The sequence below is a fragment of the Scylla paramamosain genome, chromosome 18 (assembly GCF_035594125.1).
Source record: "Scylla paramamosain isolate STU-SP2022 chromosome 18, ASM3559412v1, whole genome shotgun sequence".
Classification (NCBI taxonomy): domain Eukaryota; kingdom Metazoa; phylum Arthropoda; class Malacostraca; order Decapoda; family Portunidae; genus Scylla; species Scylla paramamosain.
Window position 1 is genome coordinate 6,100,258 of NC_087168.1, and position 18,868 is coordinate 6,119,125.

Genomic DNA, 18,868 nt, shown 5'->3' on the forward strand with positions numbered 1-18,868 from the left:
AAGCAGGGAGTTTCAGAGTTTACCAGAAGGACAGAATGATTGAGAATGCTGCTTACTTTAACAACACTAGACGATTTTACTGAGCAGAAATTAGGCATCCTTCACTAAAAGATTTGAACTAATCAGTCACTCAGTTTTCTTTTCAAACGATCCTATTAAGGACCACATTCTGAAACACTTCCGCGCTGCACTTCCAATACATTCGAAAGGTTCTAATTGAAGTCACACGGGTTTTAAGGGTGTTTGACGAGAGGCATTAGCAGTAAGACGACTGATATACCACTACCAGAACTAATCGAATCTATTCATTTCAAAAGTCTAGATTAGCGTTAGGTTCCACTCACCTCCACTAGTCTCTCGCGCTTCAGGATCAGGATGCGGCCCATACTGAAGTTTGGATGTCTCTGGGTCATATCGAGCAAGTATCCGAGCTGAGGTGGACAGGAGCAGCAGCAGGATATTACAGTTAGTAGTATAGCAGTAGTAGTACTAGTAGTAGTAGAAGTAGTAGTAGTAGTAGTAGTAGTAGTAGTAGTAGTAGTAGTAGTAGTAGTAGTAGTAGTAGTAGTAGTAGTTACATCTTTATTTTTTTCTGTAGCAATACTACAAATACATCGATAGAATCTGAGTTCAAAAATAGAATACAATGCAGAAATGAAAGTAAATAATACATATATTTCATATCAGCAATGAAAATCAGATTACTGCCGTCCTATTTAGCAGAACTGTAGTGACAGAATCCCCTCCACTTTAGTGGTTCAAAGGCGGTACTGGAGCGATTTAACTGGATACGTAAATATGATTGTGATCGGAGAAGCTCGAAGGGAAGAACAGTTCAACAGAGTGTGTTGAAGGCTTAGAGGTTAGGAAAAGGTCAAGGTGTTGGGGAAATTTCCGAGGCCGTCAGAAGGAGAGTGCCGTACTAACTACTCTAGCGTCTAGATTTTGTAACAACATAGTTGAAAGATTGTTTACCAGGCTGGTCAGCAAATTTTTAATCTGCAGAACACCATCTCTTCTCTTCTGAACTTCATCTTCTTTTCCTCACTGAAAAACAGGCGTCTGAGGCAACTGACAGTAGTCTCTTTGCTGTTCCCTCCTACTTTCTCTGTCCTCATTTTCGATCCAAAGCTGGATGTTGCGATTATGTGGGCAACGCCTTAACCTGCTCTCGTGCTCTCGTAACTTGCTGCTCGTTTTCCATGCCCTCGCTGGCCTAAACCCTTAGAAGGCTTATGGACTCCTATTGTTCTCTGAAACTGTACCTCTGTGCTTGCACCTTGCCTAGTCAAACTCTTTCAACTCTACCAACATCTACCTACTTGCTGGAAGTCTGCCTATATTCAGCCTGTTCCTAAAAAGGGTGACCGTTCTCCTCAAACTACCGTCCTATTGCTTTAATTTCCTGCCTATCTAAAGTTTTTGAATCTATCCTCAACAGGAAGATTCTTAAACATCTATCACTTCGCAACCTTCTATCTGATCGCCAGTATGGGTTCCGTCAAGGCCGCTCTACTGATGATCTTCTGGCTTTCCTTACTAAATCTTGGTCATCCTCTTTTAGAGATTTTGGTGAAACTTTTGCTGTTGCCTTAAACATAGATAGAGTCTGGCACAAAGCTGTGATTTCCAAACTACCCTCCTGCGGCTTGTATCCTTCTCTCTGTAACTTCATCTCAAGTTTCCTTTCTGACAGTTCTATTGCTGCTGTGGTAGACGGTCACTGTTCTTCTCCTAAATCTATTAACAGTGGCGTTTCTCAGGGTTCTGCCCTGTCACCCACTTTCTTCTTATTATTCATCAATGACTTTCTAAACCAAACTTCTTGTCCTATCCACTCCTATGTTGATGATACTACCCAGCACTTTTCCACGTCTTGTCATAAACGTCCAACACTTCAGGAAGTAAACATTTCACGCAGGGAAGCCACAAAACGCCTGACTTCTGATCTTTCTAAAATTTCTGATTGGGGCAGAGCAAACTTGGTATTGTTCAGTGCCTCAAAAACTCAATTCCTTCATCTGTCAACTCGACACAACCTTCCAGACAACTATCCCCTCTTCTTCAATGACACTCAACTGTCCCCTTCTTCTACAGTGAACATCCTGTCTGTTATTTACATATAATCTGAACTGGAAACTTCACATCTTGTCTTTAGCCAAAACAGCTTCTATGAAGTTAGGTGTTCTGAGACATCTCCGCCATTTTTTTTTTTTTTTCACTCCACCCCCCAGCTGCTAACTCTGTACAAGGGCCTTATCTGTTCATGTACGGAGTATGCTTCACATGTCTGAGGGGGTTCCACTCATACTGCTCTTCTAGACAGGGTGGAATCAAAAGCTTTTCGTCTCATCAACTCCTCTCCTCTAACTGACTGTCTTCAGCCTCTCTCTCATCGCCGTAATGTTGCATCTCTAGTTATATTCTACCGCTGTTTTCATGCTAACTGCTCTTTTGATTTTACTAACTGCATGCCTCCCCTCCTCCCGCGGCTTCGCTGTACAAGACTATCTTCCTTCTCTCATCCCTATCCTCTCCACCTCTCTAGTGCAATAGTAATCTCAATCATTCATCCCTTTCTTTGGTAAACTCTGAACCCCCTTCCTGCTTCTGTATTTCCACTTTCCTATGACTTGAATTTTTTTTTTTTTTTTTCTTCAAGAGGGAGGTTTCAAGACACTTATCCTTCAATTTTTGACCACCGCTTTGGACCCTTTTCTGGGACTGGCATCTTAGTGGACTTTTTTTTTTCTTTATTGGATTTTTGTTGCCCTTGGCCGGTGTTCCTCCTACATAAATAAAAAAAAAATGATACCCAAAGGTAAACATTGAAAACATCAAATATGCAGGTTTCAGGAAAGGAAAAATTACTTGAAAATCAACTATTTCAAGAATATTAGTCTGTCAGAGGAATTAGGTGAGAGGCTCACAGGACAGATAATTTTACTGACGGAGTGACTGAACAGTCTTAGCCAAATGGTGGGAAATTCTGTAGACTCATAAACACGAGCATGTAAACAAAAAGGCAAGTTTGCATACTGGGATGTAACAGGCAACATAGGATTGAAGTTGAAGAGAAAGAGAAAGTAAGATGAAACAGGAAAGGGTCTCAGATATATATACAAGCACACTATACTGTACTCGTGTGTGTGTGTGTGTGTGTGTGTGTGTGTGTGTATTTTAAATTTTAAATTTTAAATTTTATCTTCCCGTCACCTAGCAAGGAATACTTCGACGTTAACACAATGTGTGCGTGTGGGGTTTTTTTTTTTTATGAATTAAGGAGGTCAGTCAGGGCTAATGAAAATATAATTAAAAATAAAAGCACGCTCATATGCTGTTGTAAAAAAAAAATGAAGCGGAGAACCGAGAGAGGGACCACTTTTATTTATTTATGTTTGTCTGAGGTGTCTTGATACTTCTCTTTTCAAACAGTTCAAGTCATAGGCAAGAGATACAAAAGCAGAGAGTTCCACAGTTCATCGGGAAAAAAGGGATGAAAGAATGGAGATGCTGGTTAACCTTGTTATTAATATGATAGTTACTCGTAGAACAGGAATGGGAATGTGATTCATGCTTTTTAATTATGTCTATTTTTATAATTATACTATGTCTTTACTTTCTCTGGAGCCTGTAGTCATAAAGAACTTCACTTCTATACGCCAATGTATAACAATGTGACAAATAAATTATCTTACCTTATCTTATCTTATCTTAAGAAGAGTCTCGTGCAGGCAGTGCAGCGAGGTGACGTGAGAGTGAGGAAGGTATGCACTCAGAAAGTTTGGAGGAATAGTAACCATGGAAATAATGGTACGAGTATAAGTTAGACACAGATGCAACATTTCAACATAGAATGGGAGAGTCAATACAAAGTGTTAAAAGAAAAGAACTGATGAGCTTTCCACTCCACCAGGTTTAGGAGAGCTGTGTGAGTTGAACCTCCCCGCTTGTGGGATCAGTAGCTATTCCGTACGTGGATCGGCAAGGCCCTTGTACAAAACAAGGAACTTAGGGAAGGAAAAATATTTGCAGAGGCGACGTAAAACATCTTACTTCATGGAAGCTATGTTATGAAGAGATGTGAAATTTCCATTTGAGATTTTTAATGAAGGACAGCCCAAGTACATTCAGTGTAGAGAAAGTATCACGGAAGAAGAAAGGATGGATAGTTTTCTAGATGATTAAGCCGACTGGATTCGAATTGAGTTTTGAGGCAATAAAAACACAAGGTTTGTGTTCAAGCACTCTCAATTTTTTTTTTTTTTTTTATCACAAATTAAGCGCTTTCTGGCTCCTCCACGTGGTGAGTTTGGCTTGTGGGAAAGCACGGTGCTCGTTTACAAGGTTGTTTCAAGACTTGGAAACAGAGCATCAGAAACTCCTTTTTTCACACTAATATGCACCAGCTCTCAAAGGGTAGCACTCTTAGGCGATTGTACGAACTTCGATTAGCGGTAATTAAGTTTCTAGAAACTGAGCAGAATTACTACCTCGCTACGTCGATTTCAAGAGAATTTAGTTTGTCCCTTGCATATCGTGCAGATATTTTAAAGGCCTAAATGTTTTGAACCAGAATGACAAGAAAATATAAAGCTATGATTCCCCGCCATAAGAACATAAGAACATAAGAAACAAGGGAAGCTGCAAGAAGCGACCAGGCTTACACGTGGCAGTCCCTGTATGAAACACACCTACCTATTTCCATCTGCTATCCCCATCCATAAACTTGTCTAATCTTCTCTTAAAGCTCTCTATTGTCCTAGCACTAACTACATGATTACTGAGTCCGTTCCACTCATCTACCACTCTATTTGAGAACCAATTTTTTCCTATCTCCTTCCTAAACCTAAATTTTTCAAGCTTGAACCCGTTATTTCTTGTTCTACCCTGGTTGCTGATCCTAAGAATTTTGCTTACATCTCCCTTGTTATAACCTTTATACCACTTAAAGACTTCTATCAGGTCCCCTCTTAACCTGCGTCTCTCTAAAGAATGTAAATTTAACAGCCTCAACCTCGCCTCGTAAGGAATACTCCTCATCCCCTGTATCCTTTTAGTCATTCTCCTCTGTACTGATTCTAATAGACCTATATCTTTCCTGTAATGTGGGGACCAGAACTGCACAGCGTAGTCTAGATGAGGTCTGACCAGCGCCAAGTATAACTTTAATATTACTTCCAGCCTTCTACTTTTAACACTCCTAAAAATGAATCCTAGTTCCCTATTTGCCTTGTTTCTGGCTTCTATGCATTGTTTCCCTAGACGGAGTTCAGAGCTAACTATAACTCCTAAATCTTTCTCGTACGCTGTACCTACCAGAGTTTGGTTGTCTAATGTGTACCTATTGTGTGGGTTTCCTCTACCTACGCTAAGCACTTTGCATTTATTGATATTGAATTGCATTTGCCATCTATCCGTCCATTCATTCATTCTATCTAAGTCTGCCTGCAAGGCGATGGCATCCGATTCTGACCTAATTAATCTACCTATCTTTGTGTCATCCGCAAATTTACTAACATCACTACTAATTCCACTATCCAAGTCATTGATATACGTTAGAAATAACAATGGCCCTAATACTGATCCCTGTGGCACCCCACTAATTACATGACCCCACTCGGATTTCGAGCCGTTTATTACCACTCTCTGTCGCCTGTTACCAAGCCATGACCCTATCCAGCCTAACACCTTCCCATCTATCCCGTGTGCCCTAACCTTTGTCAGGAGCCTTTGATGGGGTACCTTGTCAAATGCTTTACTTAAGTCCAGATATAAGATATCATAACTATCACCATTATCTACTGCCTCGTACACCTTACTGTAAAAACTTAACAAGTTTGTCAGGCAAGACTTCCCCTTCGTGAAGCAATGCTGTGACTGATTTATCAAGTTATGTTTGTCTAAATGTTCCCTAATGTTCCTCGCTATTATTGACTCTAACATTTTACCTACAACTGAAGTTAAGCTGACAGGTCTATAATTAGACGCTAAAGTTTTATCTCCTTTCTTAAAGATGGATACTACATTAGCCTGCCTCCACATTACTGGTACCTCACCCGTCTCCAGTGATTTCCTAAAGACAGAAACTAACGGCTCACTAATAATCTCTTTACATTCCTTAAGTACTCTGGGATATATTTCATCAGGTCCTGGTGACTTGAACTTTTTTAGCCTATCTATCTCCTGTTCCACTATCTCCCTAGTTATGGAAATATCTGTCAGCTTCTCATTCTCATCTGCTCTAAACACCTGTTCACTATCTGGCATATCCTGCATGTTTTCCTGGGTGAAGACAGTTAAAAAATAATCATTCAGAAGTTTACTAATCTCCTCCCCAGAACTAACCAGCTCCCCATCTGCTGCCTTTAATGGACCTACAGTATCCTTATTCTTCGTCCTGTATACCTGATAAAATCCCTTGGGGTCCGTCTTCGCCTGGCTGGCTACCTTTGATTCATAATTGTCCTTAGCTTTCTTCGTTAACTTCCTGACTGTTCTAACTAATTCATTATATTGTGTCCTTAAAACTTCTTCACCTGCCCTTAATCTCCTATATATACTTCTCTTACGCCCTATATAATGCTTTAACCTAGCAGTCATCCATTTAGGGTCATTTTTTTGTGATCTTATTGTTCTATACGGGATATTTGCTAACTGACCTGTATGAACTTTATCTACGAAATATTTATACAATTCATCTACATTTACTTCACCTAGTCCCCTCATCTCGTCCCCTACCATCCTCTCCACTCCCTCATCTACTCGCCTCGACCTCACCTCTCTCATTTCAGCATGACCTGACATTCCAACATACTCACACCTAGCTCCCCCCTTCCTCTTTCCTCCTCCCTTCCGGACACATCTTCCCTCCTCTTGTCCTACACCCTCACGCCTCACCTCACCTCTCTCATCCTGCCTTATCTCTCTGAACTCCGTCCCTGACCTGACCTCAACCTGCATCCTTTGCCAGTCCACTCCTTGGAGGTACCTTTTTAATTCTTCAAAATCTGCTCTCCTAAAGTCAGGTATTTTACTAGTGTTTTTGTTTCTAACAGTTTCTTCCCATTCTAAATTGTACCTAATTTCCCTATGGTCACTGTTACCTAGCTGTCCTCCAACCTCTACCTGCGTGACTGCTTCCTCCCTGCTAGTAAGAATTAAATCTAGAATATTATTCCCCCTTGTGGGTTCTACGACTACCTGTTTTAAAAAATTATCCTGAATTACCTTAAGAAATTCCTCTGCTTCCTTGTTACCCACCATCATACTCCAGTCGATATTCCTAAAATTAAAATCTCCTACCACACATACCTGACTGTACCTGCCTGCTCTATTTAATTCCTGCCACAGTGAGGTGTTAATTTCCTCTGTACTGGTTGGTGGTCTGTATACTACCCCTAGTACTACTGACTGCGATCCTTCTTTAATATCTACCCATATCGACTCTGCTTTGTTATCTGTTTTAATTCTACTGTTGATACAACACTGCAATGTGTCCCTAACGTATAACGCTCGCTATTCCTCTAAGCAAGTCTATTTTATTCAGAATACTTCTACAGTTTGTGTAGTAAACACTTAAGCTATTTCTCACCATCCCTGAGCTAGCTACCTTTCTAGATTTAACTATTTTGCCTCTCGCCTTCTCACTACCCCTTCTTCCCTCCCGACTAACGAAAAAAGTGCTGGAGTGCAGTAACCTCCCGCTCGAGTGTTTCGGCCAAAACACGAACACCCTGGCGTGACAAATGCACTCCATCCCTGGCGTACAAGGTGTCCCTGCCATAGAAAAGGTCCCAGTTGTCGATGAACGTCCATCCATTACTCCTACAATGATTCTCGAGCCTGCGATTCACTGTAATAGCCCTGGACAGCCACTCAGCACCAACTCCCCTCCTCGGCAAGACACCACATACCACGGGGATCCCTCCCTTGTCCCTAATCCTGTCCAAAGCCTGTCGAAACCTCCTGATAAGCTCCTCACTCCTGACCTTACCAAGGTCATTCCCTCCCGCACTGAGAAAAACAATGGGCTTGGTCCCATCTTTTTCCAAGCACGCGTCTAGCCTATCAGCTATCTTCCCTATCCCGGCCCCCGGCAAACACACCCTCGACCTACGCTTCCTATCCCTAGCACAGAACGCACTATCTAAGTGCCTAACCTGACTATCACCAAACACAAGCACTCTACCTTGGGGCAGGATAACTGCATTTGTCCCCTCCTTCTTGCCTCCTCCCGCCCTGTCCACCTCCTTCTCCTTCCCTTCCTCCAGCACATTGAAGGGATTCTTCGTCTCCACGCAAGGTGCCCTGAGGACCTTCACCCTCTTGGCTCCCCTGCACACAACCGACCACTGCTCCTCCGTCGCCTTACTAGGTAAGGAGACGGTGGGGCACGACACTCCCACAGGTGCTGAGCTCCTCTCATAGAACTCAGCCTGCAGGTCTGAGATCCTCTCACGAAACTCAGCCTGCACCTCCGAGATCCTTCGATGGAACTCAGCCTCCACCTCTGACACCTTCGCAACGAAGGCCTGGAGAACAGGAGAACTAACACAACCAGACGACTCAGCAACACAAGGCGCCATGTCTACACTAGCCAGCTATATTAGCGTCAGGTCACTGCTCACTAAACACGTCCGCTCACTAGGAACCCTGACCTGAGACTGATGTAATTCGAACATTCAACAGTAAACTGCAGCTGTGGAGGCACGCATTACAAAAGCATTAACATTCAAGGCTCCCTCTGCTTAGGACAAAAATTGCTTGAGGTGAGACTGCATACACGCAGCACCAATTCCAAGTCCTGAAAACATTATCTTACTGACTGACCTCCATCACTCTGGCTAATGTGAGGGCGGATTATTACCTGTAGTTTAAGACGCAGATCGTTGATGCGCGCCTGACACATGATGACGGAACACGACAGCTTGTCTATTTGTGCGACAAAAGGAACATGAGGAACGGCCACTCAGAACTTCTCTCTCTCTCTCTCTCTCTCTCTCTCTCTCTCTCTCTCTCTCTCTCTCTCTCTCTCTCTCTCTCTCTCTCTCTCTCTCTCTTCATAATGAGATAAATCGAAGGCGACAGGCTTGATTTACGAAAAAATTTCTGATCATTCTTTCATTAAAAAATAAATAGATAAGATGAAGCGTCTCGATACTCTATTGAGATGGAAACGAGGGAAAACAGTCATACAAGAACACTTTAACGAGGCATTCTCATATTTTTCTTTCTCTCAACATATTTTTGTTAATTACTTATATATATATATATATATATATATATATATATATATATATATATATATATATATATATATATATATATATATATATATATATATATATATATATATATATATACATACTTCGCAATGTATAGTTTGATATAAACTTAGAAAACAGTCACCCAAACAAGTAAGCAATTTGATTTAAAATGAATTCAAAGCGAAGTACAATATGGATCTAGAAAACTTGAAAACTTATCAATACTGTAGGTTTGTTAGATTGACTGGTTTGTGTTAAGGCGCAACAACATTACGGTAATGTGACGCCAGATGCTGTGGGAGTGAAGCTCCCATGAAGCTCCCATGTTCGTGAGCCGTATTCCATAGAGGAACGCATAAGGAAACTGTACAGACTGTAAGGGAAGGGACTAGATAAGCGTCATTCTAGAAGAGAGTGAAGGTTGTATCGAATGCATCATCTGTCATGAAGATAAGCTTTGCCTTGGAAGAATGTATCATACGAACTTGTCCCTCAACCTCCTTCCGTTTCACGATGGCTCCAAAGCGGAAACCAAAACAAAGAGTTCCATAGTATATACTCCTGAGGTCATCTGTCCCTTCACAACTCAACATGCAAGACAAGCTATGGGGTTCATCTGTTACAGTCAGTGGTGGGTCCACCATCACCTACCTAAAGAGATGTGTACCAATATTATGTTTCCTGAATCGTAAAACACTATGCAGCGAGCTGGTACTACTGATGTATTTGATGGGTATAATACTATCTTCATACAGACAGTGGAGCAACAGCTGCGGGCAAAGAAAGTCCCATTCAATGACACCTTATCTGACCACGCCATGCAAACCACTACTTCTCAGTCAGCATTTCTGGCCAATGATCGAAACAATGAGCGATTCATACAAATGTTTAGTGACTATCGTGGTTAAGCAGGCTAAAGCTGATGTAGATGCCTTTATAGTATCACCTGTTCTGTCCTTAGCAAGATTATCAAGACACCTCGAGTTCGTCATTGAAGGAGTTAGAACATCATGGCCTGGAGACATTTAGTTTAGGTCTCCCCAGATGGAGACTTCGAGGCTGTGTTTCCATCTGTTGCGAATATAATTTCGGTGATAGCAGAAAGTTTATAATTTGTGCAGCGTATGTAGCGTTAATAGTAAGGGATTCTATTTTCAGTACTGCAGGCTACAACGCACTCTACGTTATTAAGACAAGAAATGAAACTGGCACAGACACGAAGAAGGCCGCCAGCAGGATTGCAGCGCGCCTGGGAATGACCTGGCAGAAATGTTAGATGTCTGCTGCCTCGTTTATGGATGATGCTATTAAATCTCGCATATTATAGGTAGGAATTTATGACAGCTTTCCTTTTTTTTTTTCTTATATATAGTCTTTGTTTATGTTTTTTTACATTTCAACCCCTTCTTGAAGTGTTGTATTAGTAGAGCAGTGTGCGAAGAAAACGTATATGAAATAGGGAGCTCTAAGAAGAGGAACGTGAAGTAGATGCATGTATGGTGTCTGGAAGCACCAGAATTTTATTTAAAAAGTGAGAAGGAGAAACGTATAGTAAAACATCATAAAAGGTCGATCAATCTCCTCCTCGGTGATGGCGATCATCCTGGCCAAGTATATGATAGCATGTACATGGATAAGTTCATTTTCTTTTCTTATACAAGTTACGATTATTACTACTGCAATTATTGTATTATTATTCATCATTTATTTTTTCACTCATGTAAGACGCTTGAAGTCGTTGTTTAGTTTGCGGGCCTCTGTTGGGGTCTCCCGCGCGCCTAGTCAGCAGTGTTAACACGCCAAATTGTAAGAAATTTCTTGAGATGTGAAATTTTTATATTGCCAGTATTTAAGAAACTACTGTAATAGGTTCTGAAATTTTAACGAAGTTGTCAGAAATTCTTCAGAATTTTTACGTTTTGTGTTTTTTTTATTTATTTATTCATTCATTTATTATATTTATTTTTGTTTTCCTTTTATTTTATCATTATTATTATTGTTTGTTTATTTATCTATTTATTTGTTGTTTTTATTAATTCATTTTTTTTCATTTTTACTATTTATTCATTTATTTATTCATTTTATTTATTTAATTATTTATTCAGTTGAGAGGGAATTGCGAAACGACGAGACTCATCAGTTGGCAGTTCCTTCTAGGGTTGCCAGATTGGATTTTTTTTTAAGCCAAAACCCTCTTTTTTTTTCAAACATTTGGCCAAAGGATATTTAGTTTGGCCTGAATGACCAAATCTGGCTTCTTTTTTGGGGAGGGTCTTTATCTTGAATATGCAACCTAAATATATTACATTTGCCTACAATAAGGAAGAAAACTGTCTAAAGACAACTCTCTTTCTTCACACAAAATTACAAGCACCTAATTACACACACACCCTTCACTCAAAATTCAAAATTATTATGGAGACTCCTACACCAGCCTCAGAGTCCTGATCTGGGGAGGGGACCACAAATGTCCCCAGGTCGGACTGCTCTTCTGGTATCGACCCTAAGTGTCTTGACACCCCCTCAACTTTTTCTTCATTAACTTCTCTGCAACATTTGCAATCTGAAATCTAATTTTCAATCTGTAGAACACCACCTCTCCTCTACTAAATCTTGTCTTTTCCTCACTGAAACACAGGTGTCTAAAGCAACTGACAGTAGCCCCTTATCTGTTCCCTCCTACTTCCTCTATCCTCATTTTCAGTCCATAGCTGGATGTTGTGTTTATGTGCGCAACGACTTAACCTGCCCTCGTGCCCACGCTCATCAATCTCACGAATTTTTCCACCATATGGCTACGACTACAGAGTCATTCTCAAACTAAATTTTTCAGTGTTGTTTATCTCTCACCTAACAACTCTGACAGTAAAAAAGTCTTTGACTACTTAATTAAGTAGAGGATTCCTGACTCTCTTTCTTTTTCTAGATATCTCCATTCTTGGAGACTTTAATGTTCACCACCAGCTTTGGCTTTCCTCTCCCTTCACTAACCATCTTAGTGAAATAACCTTCAACTTTGCTATCCTCCACGACCTAGAGCAATTGGTGCAACACCCTATTCGTATTCCTGACCGTCTTGGAGATACCCCCAACATTGGTGACCTTTTCCTGACCTCTAATCCTTCTGCTTATGCTGTCACCCTCTCCTCTCCGTTTGGCTCCTCCGATTACAATCTCATATCTGTATCTTGTATCCCTCTATCTGTATCTCTCTATCTGTACCCCTCTAAGCGAAGGTGCCTCTGGCATTTTGCCTCTTTTAGGTCGGGAGGACCTGAAAAGGTATTTTGCTGATTTTCCTTGGAATGACTACTGTTTCCGTGTCAGAGACCCGTCTTTGTGTGCCGAGCGCATAACAGAAGTGATAGTGTCTGGCATGGAGGCGTACATTCCTCACTCTTTTTCTCGACCTAAACCTTCCAAACCTTGATTTAACACAGCCTATTCTCGTGCTATACATGATACAGAGGTGGCCCATAAAAAAGGTACTTGAGCCTTCCATCACCAGAATCTCATGCGCTTTATATTTCTGCCGAGAACCATGCTAAGTCCGTTATCCAGCTAACCAAAACTCTTTCATTAATAGAAAGTGTCAAAATCTTTCAAGATCTAACTCACCTCGTGACTTCTCGCATCTAACCAAAAATATCTTCAATAAATTTGCTTTTTCTTCTTTCCCTCCTTTATTTCAACCAGATGGCACCACTGTTATCACATCAATCTCTAAAGCTAAACTCTTCGCTCATACCTTTGCTAAAAACTCTACCTTGGATGATTCAGGGCTTGTTCCTCCCTCTCCTCAACCCTCTGATTATTTCATGCTACCTATTAAAATTCTTCACAATGATGTTTTCCATGCCCTCGCTGGCCTGAACCCTCGAAAAGTTTATGGACCTGATGGGGTCCCTCCTATAGTTCTACGAAACTTCGCTTGCACCTTGCCTAGTCAAACTCTTTCAGCTCTGTCAAAATCAACTTTTCCTTCTCGCTGGAAGTTTGCCTGTTCCTAAAAAGGGTAACCGTTCTGATACCTCAAACTACCGTCCTATTGCTTTAATTTCCTGCCTATTTAAAGCTTTTGAATTTATCTTCAACAGGAAGATTCTTAAACATCTATCACTTCACAACCTTCTATCTGATAGCTAGTATGGGTTCCGTAAAGGCCGCTCTACTGGTGATCTTCTGGCTTTCCTTACTGAGTCTTGGTCATCCTCTCTTAGAGATTTTGGTGAAACTTTTGTTGTTGCCTTAAACATATGAAAAGCTTTTGATTTTGATTGATTGATTGATTTTTTGATTTCCAAACTATCCTCCTACGGCTTCTATCCTTCTCTCTGTAACTTTATAGGACAAAAGTAGTTGGGCTGAGCGTTGTCAAATGTTTAATTTCAACCTGTTAAATACATCACAATAAGACAATTGATACTGAGAATGTAATCCTGGCCAGTACAATAAATCAATAAACTCACAATGATAATGATACAAATACACCCCAGAACATGGACCCAATGTTGATAGTGGTAAAATACCCCCGAGAAAAAGCGAAAATGTTGTACCAAATCCCTGAACTAATTTCATCATGCACATGTATGTAAATAATAATCACTATACGGAAAGAAACAAAATGCTGAAAGATATACGTACCTCAGTGGTCCTATAGCACTTTCGTCCTAAGTAGTGCTGGACAGCCGTCTCAAATCTGCACACGTGTCACTACTCGGATCGTTACCATGCAGCGAAACCTGAATCACATCATAAATTCACACAACAATAAAAACCTGCCCTATTATCACAGATGAACAGGAAACACCAATACTGAATATTCATCATAACACTATCTCACCCAACACCACATAACTCTGTAACCCCGCCGCCCGCACAATACAACGTGAAAACACAATAGTGTAAATGATACATACATCACTGGTCCTAAGGAGCCCGAAGCAGTCCTGAGATCACTTGCACTGGCGCCGCACCCTGGCCACCTTGCTCCACCAAATCCAAGCGTTCAAGAGACGTAGTCACATGACATACCACAGTAGCAAGGTGAACCATCCACGGGGCGAAGAGCGGCAGGACTGGCTCAAGTCTGCCCGACAGCCCTTACCAAGACGCTGCCACGTCAGCGAACGAGCAAATGACGAACTACATGCGTGGGATCAACCTTACAAAAAGCATAATTTCATAAATATCATATTCATGATACAAACTTCATCTCAAGTTTCCTTTTTTGACCGAGAGAGGTGGACAGAATAGGGGTGAGAGAAAGAAGAAAGTCTTGTGCAGCGAGGTCAAGGAAGGAGGGGAGGCATGCAGTTAGCAAGATCAGAAGAGCAGTTAGCATGAAAATAGCGGTAGAAGACAGCTATATATGCAACATTGCGGCGGTGAGAGAGAGGCTGAAGACAGTCAGTTAGAGGAGAGGAGTTGATGAAACGAAAAGCTTTTGATTCCACCCTGTCTAGAAGAGCAGTATGAGTGAACCCCCCCAGACATGTGAAGCATACTCCTGTTTATGCTGTTATCCTGTTTTCTCCGTTGGGCTCCTCCGATCACAATCTCATATCTGTATCTTGTCCTATCGCTCCAATCCCTCCTCAGGATCCCTCTAAGTGGAGGCGCCTCTGGTGTTTTGCCTCTGCTAGTTAGGGGGACCTGAGGAGGCATTTTGCTGATTTTCCTTGGAATGACTACTACTTCCGTGACAGAGACCCGTCTTTGTGTGCCGAGCGCATAACAGAGGTGATAGAGTCTGGCATGGAGGCGTACATTCCTCACTCTTTTTCTTGACCTAAAGCTTCCAAACCTTGATTTAACACAGCTTGTTCTCGTGCTGCACATGATAGAGAAGTGGCCCACAAAAAGTATTTGAGCCTTTCATCACCAGAATCCCATGCGCTTTATATTTCTGCCCGGAACCATGCCAAGTATGTTATCCAACAAGCCAAAAACTCTTTCATTAATAGAAAGTGTCAAAAATCTTCCAGGGTTTAATTCCCCTCTTGACCTCTGGCACCTAGCTAAAAACATCACCAATAACTTTGCTTCTTCTTCTTTCCCTCCTTTATTTCAACCAGGTGGCACCACTGCTATCACATCTGTCTTTAAAACTTAATTCTTTGCTCAAACCTTTGCAAAAAAAAGGTCTTCATGCTACACATTAAAATTCTTCGCAATGATGTTTTACATGCCCTAGCTGGCCTAAATCCTTGGGATGCTTATGGAACTGATGGGGTCACTCCTATTGTTCTCCGAAGCTTTACCTCCGTGCTTACACCTTGCCTAATCAAACTCTTTCAACTCTGTCTAACAGCATTTACCCTCCATTCTTGCTGGAAGTTTGCCTACTTTCAGTCTGTTCCTAAAAAGGGTGGCCGTTCTAATCCCTCAAACTACCGTCCTATTGATTTAATTCCCTCCCTATCTATTTCTTTTTTTTTATGTATCCTCAATAGGAAGATTCTTAAACGTCTATCACTTCACAACCTTCTATCTGATAGATAGTATAGGTTCCGTCAAGGCCGCTCTTCTGGTGATCTGGCTTTCCTTACTGAGTCTTGGTCATCCTCTTTTAGAGATTTTGGTGAAACTTTTGTTACCTTAAACATATCAAAAGCGTTTGATAGAGTCTGGCACAAAGCTTTGATATCCAAACTACCCTCCTACGGTTTCTATCCCTTTCTCTGTAACTACATCTCAAGTTTTCTTTCTGACCGTTCTATTGCTGCTGTGGTAGACGGTCATTTTTTTTCTCCTATTAACTCCTCCTGTTAACAGTAGTGTTCCTCAGGGTTCTGTCACCCACTCTCTTCCTATTAATTATGAATGGAACGAATGTCTGTTGTCCGCATTCGCCAGTGCAAATGTGAATTTTATGTTTCAATATTCGCGAATGCGAATGCGAATTGTGAATGCAACGCAATCTGTATTCCATCGTTCAAGGACCGGTAATATATAATTTCCTAATGTTAAGTATGTAAATATTTGAGAGTCTAACATCAGACACATTTTATTTACAAATCTATTACTGAATTAATCTTGCGTAAATTACAAAAGTAGGATCACAGAAAACTATGACTGTGAACATGAGAGCCACCTGGAGTTGGAGAGACATGATTACCGCTTGGCTTCCTCGGTCTTCCCTCGCCGCACATATCGGTTTTTACGTCCAGGTTTCCCCGATAGATCAGGTCTGGGACGGTGCCTCGTATCGAAGGCACTAAAGCGTGGCATATGTATTTGTGTAAACTGTAAACTCTATTTTTTTTTTTTTCAAATTTTACTTATTTATTTATTTATGTTATTATTTATTTAATTCAGAAAATATTCGCATATTAAAAGAAAAAAAAACTAGTGATGGAAATGCTAATCCAAATTAGAATAATAAAAAAAAAAAACTGATTATTTTCACCTGAGAATACGAAAGCGAATATTTGATCTATCTTTACCCTTCTCTAGTGTGAATACACAAAGAAATGGATGGCAAGGAATGTGGTGGCGCAAGGATATCCAGAAGGATATGCAGAAGGTGGGTCCGCGGCACATAAGGTCTGAGAAAGCTGCAGGGCAAGACACATGCCTTGTTCCCTGAGCCACAGGGAAGAAATCTACGGGATGGCGCTGAGGAGTGGTAATTCCAGGAAGCCATCAGATGGGAGAGATTAGTACCTAACAACAAAACAAACAAAAATCTCGACTGCGACGTGCACTTGTAAGGAAGTGAATTTTCAGTAAAACAGAGCCAAGGTGAGAAAGCACGACGTCAGCTTCACTAATGGAGATATTTGAAGCCTGTAGAGTGAGCTTTGATGAAAACTGATGTCGCAGTGTTAGAAAAGCAGACTGTGAAAGGAGGTTAACTTCGGCACTCGTGTCGATAATAGTAAGTATCTGGTGCGGAGAAGAAATACGTGGAGAAGCAGACAGAAATTTAACAGATGAGGCAGCTAAAATAAAAGATGAGATGACCTTGACCGCACGTTAGGAAATAATCCTTGGGATGAGTAAGGCAAGTAGAATGGTGGTTGGGTGGTGAGGAAAAGGCTGAGAACCAAGGAATGCTAAATCCCACAACATTTTACCGAAAAAAAAAAAGAAATAATGATTATACCTTTTTCCTTGCTGTGCCTTGAGTGGCCGAATGAGTATTTGTATAGTAATAATGATCTGAAGCGAGCTAGACCATGGTGGCGGGATTGACAGGAAGAGGGGAGATGCGAGGGTGAGGGCAATAAATCCTGCACCTCCGGAAGTGATGGATTTGTTTGTTTCATGATAAGTATATAGTGGATCACAACACACTAGGCCCTAAGAGCAGCAACACGAGGAGAGCGAAGCTGTGAGGGACAGCGAGAGCATCTAAAAGCGAGACCTATGAAATGAAACAGGTGTAGGGATGAATTTCTCTTCATACACGCAATTTAGCTACGACAGCCGACTTCGTCATAAACAGAGGAAGTGGGAAGCAATGGAATTTCTTTCGCAAGATACACAGGAGTAGAGGAAAGGAGATTTGTGTTGAGAATGTAAGAAAGCTGGTTGAGAAAGTGATCCTTAGTCATAGCGTCATGAGACAAAAAGTAAAGATACAAAATTAAATAAAAATATAAGACAATACCATTCTGTAGCGATAACCCCTAAAAATATTTTGAAAGAGATTACCTTATATATATATATATATATATATATATATATATATATATATATATATATATATATATATATATATATATATATATATATATATATATATATATATATATATATATATATATATATATATATATATATATATATATATATATATATATATATATATATATATATATATATATATATATATATATATATATATATATATATATATATATATATATATATATATATATATATATATATATATATATATATATATATATATATATATATATATATATATATATATATATATATATATATATATATATATATATATATATATATATATATATATATATATATATATATATATATATATATATATATATATATATATATATATATATATATATATATATATATATATATATATATATATATATATATATATATATATATATATATATATATATATAAGGTAATCTCTTTCTAAATATTTTTAGAATTTAATATATATATATATGTATATATATATATATATATATATATATATATATATATATATATATATATATATATATATATATATATATATATATATATATATATATATATATATATATATATATATATATATATATATATATATATATATATATATATATATATATATATATATATATATATATGTATATATATATATATATATATATATATATATATATATATATATATATATATATATATATATATATATATATATATATATATATATATATATATATCATTGGGGGTCACTGGCCAAGGGAAACAATAAGAAAAAGAAAAAATCCCACTCAGGGATTCCCTTTCCCAACGGTCTGTCCTTTACTTATAATCTAAACTGGAAACTTCACATCTTATCTCTAGCTAAAACAGCTTCTATGAAGTTAGGTGTTCTGAGACGTCTCCACCAGTTTTTC

The 18,868-nt window shown here is 39.5% G+C and overlaps 1 protein-coding gene and 1 long non-coding RNA gene across 6 annotated transcripts in view; one reads left to right on the plus strand and one right to left on the minus strand.

Annotated features, from left to right (window-relative positions):
* LOC135109059 (uncharacterized) overlaps positions 1-18,868 on the plus strand; it is a 44,804-nt gene that overhangs the window by 9,624 nt on the left and 16,312 nt on the right. For 2 of the 5 annotated variants that reach the window (XM_064020075.1, XM_064020076.1), the window contains one exon: positions 369-465. The exons of 1 other annotated variant lie outside the window; for it this stretch is intronic. In XM_064020075.1, the coding sequence (XP_063876145.1) occupies positions 399-465 (67 nt within the window). In that variant the 5' untranslated portion in view covers positions 369-398. Of the gene's footprint in view, positions 1-259; positions 466-9,572; positions 10,597-18,868 lie in introns of those variants that run through there. 2 more of the 5 variants (XM_064020077.1, XM_064020074.1) reach the window with 2 other exon arrangements.
* LOC135109060 (uncharacterized) lies at positions 344-17,888 on the minus strand. The gene is made up of 3 exons (XR_010272563.1): positions 14,189-17,888; positions 13,914-14,011; positions 344-431 (listed from the first exon to the last, which is right to left on the minus strand). It is a non-coding gene; the product is annotated as an uncharacterized LOC135109060 (long non-coding RNA).